At 32.2% G+C, this 10,270-nt stretch overlaps 2 protein-coding genes across 4 annotated transcripts in view; one reads left to right on the top strand and one right to left on the bottom strand.

Moving 5' to 3' along the window:
• LOC107479662 (probable serine/threonine-protein kinase PBL17) overlaps nt 1-2,212 on the top strand; it is a 3,856-nt gene extending 1,644 nt beyond the window's left edge. The window contains exons 4-6 of the mRNA XM_016099773.3: nt 334-470; nt 1,291-1,414; nt 1,492-2,212. Coding sequence (XP_015955259.1) covers nt 334-470; nt 1,291-1,414; nt 1,492-2,018 — 788 coding nt within the window. The 3' untranslated portion in view covers nt 2,019-2,212. The remainder of the gene's footprint in view (nt 1-333; nt 471-1,290; nt 1,415-1,491) is intronic.
• Nucleotides 2,213-3,747: 1,535 nt separating this feature from the next.
• Nucleotides 3,748-8,768, bottom strand: LOC107479663 (26S proteasome regulatory subunit RPN13). 3 transcript variants are annotated; one of them, XM_016099775.3, is made up of 14 exons: nt 8,647-8,768; nt 8,378-8,441; nt 7,270-7,362; nt 7,084-7,143; nt 6,856-6,894; nt 6,676-6,750; nt 6,511-6,577; nt 6,173-6,254; nt 5,166-5,281; nt 5,054-5,074; nt 4,508-4,602; nt 4,348-4,425; nt 4,210-4,264; nt 3,748-4,117 (listed from the first exon to the last, which is right to left on the bottom strand). In XM_016099775.3, the coding sequence occupies exons 2-14, from the start codon at nt 8,414-8,416 to the stop codon at nt 3,993-3,995; spliced, it is 945 nt and encodes a 314-aa protein (XP_015955261.1). In that variant the 5' UTR covers nt 8,417-8,441; nt 8,647-8,768; the 3' UTR covers nt 3,748-3,992. The 3 variants fall into 3 exon arrangements, with proteins under 3 accessions (XP_015955261.1, XP_015955260.1, XP_020994215.1); XM_016099774.3 differs by having other exon boundaries at nt 3,748-4,120; XM_021138556.2 differs by having other exon boundaries at nt 3,748-4,120; nt 8,378-8,444; nt 8,647-8,751.
• Nucleotides 8,769-10,270: the final 1,502 nt, after the last annotated feature.

The following is a 10,270-nucleotide window of genomic DNA, read 5'->3' on the forward strand; positions in this document are numbered from 1 at the left end:
TTGAGAGGGTTTACATATATTTTTTTGTCATGCTTAACATGATGAATCATATTATGAAACAAGATGTTGGAAAAATTGTTCTAGTTCTAGATTTCCTCTTCAAAATTTACCCCTAGAATACCGAATAATCAAGGCACTTGATCTTCAATTCATGTTATCAGTATCCCATCCCGTATTTTGCCATATCTCCTTTTTAATATGGAAGCCTTGGATAAATCTTATGATTAGTACAATTCAACTCCTGAAGACAATATTACTGAAAGAAAAAAGAAAATAGGTAAGGAAACTGCCTCTACTTTACAGTCCTAACCTTCCCAGTGTTTATTGGTGTAGGAGTGGGCTCAACACTAACTTGGTCAAAAAGAATGAAGATTGCTTTACACGCTGCAAGAGGGCTTGCTTTTCTTCACGGTGCAGAGAGGCCCATCATATATCGTGATTTTAAGACATCAAATATCCTGCTAGATGCGGTATGTTGTCTTCTACTTTATACTTGAGTAAAGATATGACATTCTAAATCCTAAATGAAGTAAAAAGCAGCCCTCAGTGTCTTGGAATTTAAAAATGAGAAAAGATTTGAGAACATTTTTTTTTTTTTTTGCGTTTATCTTTGCCTTTACATTTCTCTTACCTTCCCTTAAAATTTGTTCATTGTTACTTTGTTGGCTGATTGTTGGTTAAAAAAAGTTGTTTCCTAGCAAAGCCATTTAGAAAAATAGTAAAATCTTCCTCCATTTAGTAGTTACGAGAATATTTAGAAAGATTTACTTAGAGGATGAAACATTTCTCTTTATGTCTTATTGTTCAAATTGACTTACAGATACTTCAAACTAAAAAAGAATTCTTTTGAGCATCTTTTGGTGCTCAGCTAATGGTTCCTTCTCAAGGGTTTCACTTAAAGATATTTAGAGAGATTGATGGGGTTTCACCGACAGATTTAGAAAGATTGACAAGCTTCATTTAGTTGATATGTTCCTCACCTACTTTATGTGTTTCTGTGATTCTTTTTGGAGAATCGTTTGTCCTCAATAAATGCATTTCTTGGGTTTAATTCTCCAGTAAAATTTAGCATTTTATTTAAAACAAAATGAGAAGAGTTTCCCGCTCAATCTCATCACAAGTCTTCCAGTACCATTGGTTTGCTCCCCCTCCCCCCTTCCGTTCTTCCTCTTCATCCTCCTCTTGTTTTGGGAAGAGCAATGTAGAAGAATCAATCATCACAGGTGGTTTACCACTTAAGAGAATTTTGTCTAGTCTTCGGCTATTTAATATCAACACATAAATTGGCAGGATTTCAACGCAAAGCTTTCAGACTTTGGTCTTGCTAAGGATGGGCCAATGGGGGACCAAACCCATGTTTCAACACGAGTGATGGGCACATACGGATATGCTGCTCCTGAATATGTCATGACTGGTAAGTTTAGTTCTAATAAAATTGTAGGTCAATGTTTGACTCCATATGTTGGCTAAGCTGTGCATCAATATGAACAGGGCATTTGACAGCTCGAAGTGATGTGTATGGCTTTGGGGTGGTGCTACTTGAATTGCTTATTGGTAGGAGAGCGTTAGACAAGAGTAGGCCCAGCCGAGAGCATAACTTGGTTGAGTGGGCACGGCCACTGTTGAATCATAACAAGAAACTTCTAAAAATTTTAGACCCTAAAATCGAAGGGCAATATTCAAGTAAAACCGCAATAAAGGTAGCTAATTTGGCATACCAGTGTCTTAGCCAAAACCCGAAAGGCAGACCCCTGATGAGCCAGGTAGTTGAAATTCTTGAAAATTTTCAGTCAAGTGGGGAAAATGAGGAAGAACAAATGATTCAAAATGGCAGCAGCAGCCTAACCATTTATGAGGTTCCGAAGGGCGGCAATGGCAATTCACTTGAAGGCAGGAACCAAAGTCGAAATGAGCTTCGTAGGAACGAACGAAGAATAGAAAAAAGCAAGAGTCAGCCTTCAAATCGTAATTTATCCGGTTCTTCAGATGTAATGCTCGTTGATAAAGTCAGCTCGTAATTGGGTCTGAATAGTATGGACGTTAATGAAAATTTGTACAAAATGTTAACAAGTGCATTTGGTTAATGGTTGGTATTTCCAGATGTTTGCCTGTTGAGTAGAATTTGGCGAAGTCAATTATGTAGCTTGATCAATTTTCTTTATATTCATTTTTCCAATTTTTATCAACGAAGATGTTAATGGGATTATTTTCATGGGCTGTTGCTAACCAATTCTGCCGCTGTTTTCTTTTAGGATAAATGTCCATTACTGTCCCCAACAATTTTAATGGGCTGTTTCCAATCTTCTAGGCTTCCTTCTGTACACGAGATGATGATGATGATGATTATTATTACTATTATTATTACTATTAAACTTTAACAAAAAAAACTACTAGAAATTTTTTTTGGTATAATATACAAACATTTTTAAATAAAGTTTGCATTAATAATTTAATATTGAATTAAAATTAGGGCAATGATATCGCGCTCCTATGTTTTAGAAGGATTGAGCCATCTCTTTTTCTGAAAACACATCTTAAAAGTATGATTATAGAACTTTTTTTTATTTTTAGAAATATAAAAAAAAATTCAATAATTTTTAGTCAAATATTTTTAAGATATTAAAATGTTAACAAAAGACCTTTTTTATAATACTACTACTCTTTTTTTTTCATTATATACTTGCATGAATTTGTAAATATTTAACATCATCAAAGTAGGAGTATTAATATCTATCCCCTTGATATTAAATTGCAATACATTATTTTGTGAAATTTGATTTACGAATATTAATTTAGATCTTACTAAAAAATAATTTTCATTGATAGTGCTCCTCTTATGCTCAATAGGCATAATGGCTGATGATGTAAAAAGGGTTTTAATCCGTAAACCTTAAGTTTTTTTTTTCCCCCTTTCTTTGGGGGCTTAGGCCACGTGTAAACCAGAAACAATTTCCTGTAACTATTACAAGATATGGTACAATTAAATTGTAAATTGTTACCTGATAAGTAAAATTATGCGATGATAGAAGTTAATATATAGTTTAGTCATTTAAAGATTTTGGTGTTATCAGTTTAATTATTAAAAGAATTTTTTCATTAATGAGTTTGAATAAGTTAAAATATATAAACAGCTTTTCCGGACTAATAATTATTTCGACTATTACCATGCATTGGTCTAACCCAAATTAAAAGTTAAATTAACTGATGGGCTCCAACCAAAGGTTAACAAATATAACAAACTAAGTACCATTGGCACGCATATTTTAACTATCGGTATGAAAGTTCAAAAGTAGGGAAGAGGATAAAAATAAAAAGTTCATGTTATAATAAGGAAAAAAAATAATGAAAAGATAAAAGTTCTCTTTAATGGATAGTTGAATAACTATCACATGAAATACCTCATTTTATTTTTTGTCTATTTTCCAAATAAAATTAAGAATTCTTCATTCTATACCATACAAAAGCTTCATTATAATATTGGCCAAAATAAAAATGCAGGACAAACCTGAATTTTTTTCACGAGAACACGGTAATGCTATCAACTTGAATGCATAAATGAGTTTCACCGCTTATCATCTAACCATTTTAAGACTTCATAGACAACTAATCTATTATGGCTCACCATAATTTTTCAAGTCCTACTCACCAAAGTGCATCCTACATCAATGCACTTCAAAAGCCATAACCTTTTATGACAGACACTAGCTAATATCTTACTATACAGATTATAACTAGTAAAACAAAGTAGAAAGGAAAACAATGGCTAAAAATTTAATTAATTGTTGCCTTAAAAGATCCAAAGTAAATTAGTATCCTTTTTCAATGCCCTTTAATTTTTTTTTCTTTCATGCAGAAATGTTTATAAAAAAAAACAATGTCTTATCTTTAAACTTTAAGGGGAAGGTAAAGGGAAGGGGAGGGAAGGGGAGGGAGGGGGAGAGAAAGGAAGGGAGGGGGAAGAGAGGGGATGGGAAGACAAGGAAGAAACCTTGCTACTTAGATTCATCCATAGGGTCATGACGGTTACAAGATTGATCTTGTCTGGATTCCTCTGCCTCTGATGATTCAGAAACAGAATCTTCAAGAGCCTCAAGAAAAGACAAAACTGTGAACTTGTCTGCTAAGAAATAAAGAAATATAAGCTATATCAAAAATATTAATACTTGGGCAAGGCTAAATAAATACTATGGAAGTGGAATGACTACTTACATTTGCTTGGATTAATTCCAAACTGAGTTAAATCTATCTGTCCTGTTTTAAGTACCTATTGCAATAAAAAAATAAAATCGATAGTTACTAATCATCTTGGAAATAATGAAAGACAAGAACAATGCTCAGCGATCTCACATAAGTAAATGAATCTACTTGCTGACGGAAAGGTGGGCTCTGCAACAATTCCAATATATCTTCTGGAGACCACTTGCCCTACCCAAACAATAACAATATTACATGTATATGTAAACGGCTAAAAAAAAAACTAAAAATCAATCATTAAATTGATACATACCTCAGGTAAGTAGGGAGCTAAACGCTGCTCCAAAGATATTGTGTCCATCAACGGCATTATTAAATCTGGCTTCAATATATCACCAAGTCCCAAGCCTAATTGAGATACAAGAAAACTGTCAAACAAAAAATCATACTTATGAACATGATCTTGTCAAGAGTAACATAATATAAAAACTAACCCCTCCTATACCTGTGCTATTCCAAATCAAAATGGATAATACCAACAAAAGAATTTAGAAAGAAACAGGATACTTTATATAACCTTAAGTTAAAGGTACGCATTTGACAATTGCCCCCAATTATCATACCAATATAGTGGTGAGTGGACCCAAACATCTATAGTGATGTGACTTTACATAAAAATATATATATATATATATCATATTTAGTTGATATTTATTTTCCTCTCATCATTGCAACAAATTCCACTTCACTTCAGTATGAGCAGTCCTCTAATTTGATATTTGAATCTAATAGCATGCAATATTATCTGTTTTCACATATCTTTGATGCCCAGGAATGGATTAGAAGATCACATCATTACCTCCATCAAGATCAAGAATATCTGCAAACATCTCATCAGAAGAATAATATGTTAGGTCTCAACAGTTAACAGTGCACAACAGAACATCTCTCTTTCATATAAGCTTGTATACCTGCAGGCCCAATGTTACTCAATATTCTTTGGAGATCTGCCAATTTAACTGGACCAGAAGATGTTACATCACTAGTTGCTTCCATACCCAAGTTTGGGACAACCAGGTTTGCAGCTCTATTAATTTAATGAAAAAATACACACGTTTAGTATCCAGTTGAGTAATATGATAAAAGTAGCTAAGTTAGCCACTAAATTCTTGATAAATCTAAACTTCAACTGTTATAAGCAGATCAAACTAAGGAAAACTCATAACCCACCACAGACGTTAAATAACACCGATTCATTTTAAAAATTAAAAGTAAATCTATTTGTCGACGACATGAATAAAGAAACCATGTGTCATTTGGTATTTATTACATTGGCTGGCAACAATAAAGCAATTGGTGGTGAAAAGCTTTCAGTTAAAATATATCTGTTTAGACCCTTATTTCTTTTTTTTTTTCCAGTGAAGAAAATATTTGCTATAAAAGCAAATATATCACATCAACATCAGATTTAAACAATCATGATTCTGGTTTAAACAGAGGAACTGAACTTGCAAAAGACAATGCTACCACATTTGTAGCCTCGCTCTCATATTCTATTTTAAATAAATCAATTTAGCACAAAAGGCATATAAATCCATCTAAAGTTGGAAGGATATCCACCAATTTCTGCAAACAAAGTGGAATCATTATATAGTTGGCCAGTGAACCATCTCCAACAGATTTTCACACAAGCAAGATTAGACAATTGGTCTCTATTTGGTGTAGAACTGATGGATCTAATCAGAGGACTTTTGCTATCAAAAATGTTGAGAAAGCTACCCTTCATTGTTAAGTCTTTCGTTTATTTTTGCACTCGTTGTGTGCATTATTTCTATTTTAGTTATGACTTGTACGAACTGGCTTGAAACAGTATTCATCGCAGTAATTGCAAATTACTACTCAGATTGCATGAAACCAAACTCAAATTTTGCATGTCCAAACATTCGCAAATATTTGAATAACCAAATTGCATTGGTACCTAGATGAGATATCATCCTCAATCATATCTTCAGAAACTTGAAGAGGAAGGGATCCATCAGCCTCTTCTTCACCAAGGAACTCTGTTAAATAGTAAATATCCCCATAAGACAATAACATGCACACTGAAGAAAGTATTTACATAGATTACGAGCTATTTAGAACGTGTTCATTGATGGCTTTATATAAACTTCTGTCAATAAAAGAGTATTAACTGAAACTATGGATATTATTTCACAATGCATATAACAAGAGTAGGATGCCAAAAGATATTAAGTTTAACCTTGCAAAACGAAGCTTGGAATTTCTTATTTAGAGAAAAAGGAAAGTTAATTATACCTATTGGTGTGTTAAGGTAATCATTCACTGAGCTACAGAGTTGTGAATCACCATCAGCATTTGGTTCCTAGATAAAATTCAGGGACATATAGAAAGGTAAGAACCAATTATATTGCCGAAGCACCTAGAAAGGAAGACAAGAGGGTAATTAGTAAACATATCAACCTGCATCCAGAAGAAAAACTTTCTATCATCACCATTAAACTTCAATATGTAAATCCTTCCAGAAGCTTGGTTAACCTAATCAAAGAAGAACCAGAGTAGTCAAAATCATCACCAAGTAGGCAACTCAATAATGAATGGTCTAAACCCTAAACCAAAACAATCATGAGCAAACAGAAGAACCTTCTCAAAAATTGCTTCATTTGGAAATATTATTTGATCCTGTGTTAGCTTAGGTCAAGAAAAATCAAGATAAATCCAGCAGAAAGAAATAACAGTGAGGAATAAATTATTAATCAACTTCATTCTTAAAATATATATTTAGAATAAACATGATGAATGAGCAGGAACATAAGCTTGGAAAACATCAAAATAAGAATGACAATAAGTGGGGTGGGAAATAAAGGATACATCTTCGACCACATTTTGTGTCCGATCAAGCCACTGAAAATGGACTAATCCCTCCTCTCCCTGAGTCAAAAGCAATCACTTTAACAAAATCACTGATGGTCATGAGTGCAAAACATGAGGAAATGTTCAAACATACATCATCAAAATCATATTTAAAACAAAGACTGATATTCAAGAAAACCGTACCCTAGCAATACGAACAAGTCCTTTTCGTGCATCGGGGACAACCCTTTTTCCGTCGAATAACATTTTACCAGCACGGAATTCAAGCATAATTTCCTGCCAATAGATACATATCCAATGAAAAACAAGATGAAAATTACAACACCAGTGCTAACACACCTATCACATATCTCATTAACTACATTAAAATGAATTTATCCATCATGATGGTACCCGACATTGATGACAAACTGCAACTATATCAAGCATACACATTATCATCATCCCATATTTCATGTCTTAACATGTTTTGGGTTGTGGATCACATCACATGATGCAGCCACAATAATCAATACCGTTATTACAGCCACCGCTGCAACTGCACTACACCAAGCAGAATTGCATGAACTCTCAATCACAGAAATCAGCCCCAGCTCAATTTCCATGTGGCCGCAATAGATGTAGGACATAATAGGTACTATGTCAGGTTGTAAACTCACACTGATCTCACCCAGAAGGCCAGAAGCGGCCACATTGTGCACTCTGACAGTTACAATACCACAAAGGTGGCCAACGCCGTAATTCAAAAAATGAAAAGGAAACGCTCCATTCATTAAAAAAAGCAAGACAGTCTAATAATGTTTTTTTTTTCCCTTCATTAAAAATTGTTCCAAAATACAAAAGAGGTCAATCACAACATATATATAATATAAACATAAGACTATATTAAACAGAAAACATTATCAACGTAAATTATATATTTTATATTTCACAAAAATAATAATATAGCCGTAACCGTAAATATGAATCCTAGAGTTTCTCTGATATAACAAATAAGAAAAGACTTCAGCTCAATCTAACTTCAGCCTAGCTTATTAAGTTACGTTAATGAATCTAGGCTATCTAGCCATGAGACAATGTTATTGAGTTATGTTAACTAAAATCCGTACTATGATGCACTTGTCTTTGGCTAAACATCGAGAAAATCAACAGAGTGAACTGGCTAAGTTACTGATGTTATATTACATTATTTTTTGTTCCAGAGAGATTAAAGTAAATTGTTAGGGTTTGTTAATTGAAAAAAAAAAAAAAGTAACAGCTAGATTGAAAGTAAAATACAAAGAGACATTACCTGAATTGCTGGAAAAGGATCCGCGGAAGACGAACTCATCCCTCCAGTAGATTGCAATAAAGAGCTGCTTAAAATCAATCAATAAATTAATCAACTAATTGTAAACAAATATAGACATTCAAGAAAACGTAACAAATCAAGTAGCTTCACAATGAAGAAGTTATAGTGAAATTTACAGTGTCACAAAAGAAGGAGAGAAAAGAAAAGAAAAGCAACATTCGAAGAAAACCTAGAAGATGGAGAAGAAGGATGAAGAGACACGAACTTACAAGAACTCAGTGTTAGTACTAATAATATTACTCCTCAACTCAACGAAAAGCTAAGGGGAAAAACGAGAGCGGAGCGCACCAGAAACGAATTGAGGGTTCCGCATACTTATTTTTCGCACTAGTAATAGTTTTCTCTAGCTAGCTATCCAACCTCACCGCCCTTTATCCAATTCAACCCTCGTCTTCAATGAAACCACGAAAATGCCATCCACCTTTATTTATGTTTATTTAATTTTATTAAATATATTAAATTAAATATTTGAATTAAAGAGAATTATAATATACAGATCTAAGTTTAAAGATTTGCTTACACCACACTTTCTAAAGTCACACTTTAAACCGTAACTCTTCACAAAGAAAATGGTCACTTAATGGAAAAAAGTAAATTAGAAGATTTAAGAGAAGAAATAATTAAGTTATCAAAATTAATAGATCAAAAATTAATGATTTTAACTAATGTTAACTGTAATGACACCGAATTCTTAAAATCAATACAAAATAATTTTTCTCAAAATCTTTATTTTACTATAAGTTTTATTGAAGAACTTCAAAAACCTGAAAAAACTTATTTTTCACACGGAATTTCTAAGAAATGTTACCATGGAAATGATTCCCCACATCTTTATCATACTTTTAACCCACAATTAAATTCTATAGTAGATATGCTTGAAGAAATATTAGTATCCATAAAATTTCAAAGAAATAAGGAAAAAGAGAATCCCAAGGAAGAAAAATTTCAAAACATAATCAACATAACAGATTTAAAAGTAAAACCACCACTAAAATTATGAATATTGAAGAAAAATTAGAAGAAGTAACAATGCTTTTTAAACAATTAAAAAAAAATGGCTCAAGAAAATAATATTATGGAACATGGATTTCAAATAGAAGAAGAATTAGTAAATTCTAAAAATATAGAAAATGAAGAACACATCCTAGATTATTCAAGTGACGAAGAACCAGCAATTCCAATACAAATAAAAAATGAAGCTGGAACATCTAAAAATAACCAATCTCAATATAAATGGGAAACAGGTTTTGATAATTATGCTTTCAAAAAAAGGTTTATAAATAAAGATTCAAAATATACAAAAATACCATCAAAATACATTCCTAAAATCCAGGAAATGGAAGGAGATAGAATGCTCGATTTAGACTGTAAAAAGAATGAAAAAGAAATTTTCGAAAACTGGTTAAATTCCTTCTTATTAGAAGCCTTTACTAATCCAAAACTTAGTGAATTATCTGGAAGAGACATTTGGAATTACATAGGGTTTCATACTAAAGGAACTATAAGAGATTATATGACATCAATAGAAAACCAAATAATAGAAGATTTAGCAACAAAAACAACAGCTTATGATAAGATATTATATATAATGATGATTCTATATAAAGAATTTTTTGGAAAAAATATTATAGATCATAGACAAGAAGTCTATAATAAAGAATATCAAGAAGCAAAAAACCATTTAGCTAATATCCAGATATATGATCTATGTAATGTGGAATCTTATATATGTGAATATAGAATACATTATTACAAATTAAAAGAAGAAGATAAAAATCATTATCTTAGTATGTACATAACAAAACTTCCATATCCTGCTAATGAATTTATAAT

Source organism: Arachis duranensis, chromosome 3, assembly GCF_000817695.3.
Source record: "Arachis duranensis cultivar V14167 chromosome 3, aradu.V14167.gnm2.J7QH, whole genome shotgun sequence".
NCBI classification, from domain to species: Eukaryota; Viridiplantae; Streptophyta; class Magnoliopsida; order Fabales; family Fabaceae; genus Arachis; species Arachis duranensis.

Bases quoted from the DNA above. Each gene is read 5' to 3' on its own strand.
- LOC107479663 (XM_016099774.3), bottom strand. From the start codon at position 8,416: ATGAGTTCGTCTTCCGCGGATCCTTTTCCAGCAATTCAG. The intron at 7,363-8,377 runs GTAATGTCTCTT...ATCTATTGGCAG, and splicing joins ATCCTTTTCCAGCAATTCAG to GAAATTATGCTTGAATTCCG. The intron at 6,895-7,083 runs GTATCCTTTATT...AAGCTAACACAG, and splicing joins CACAAAATGTGGTCGAAGAT to GATCAAATAATATTTCCAAA.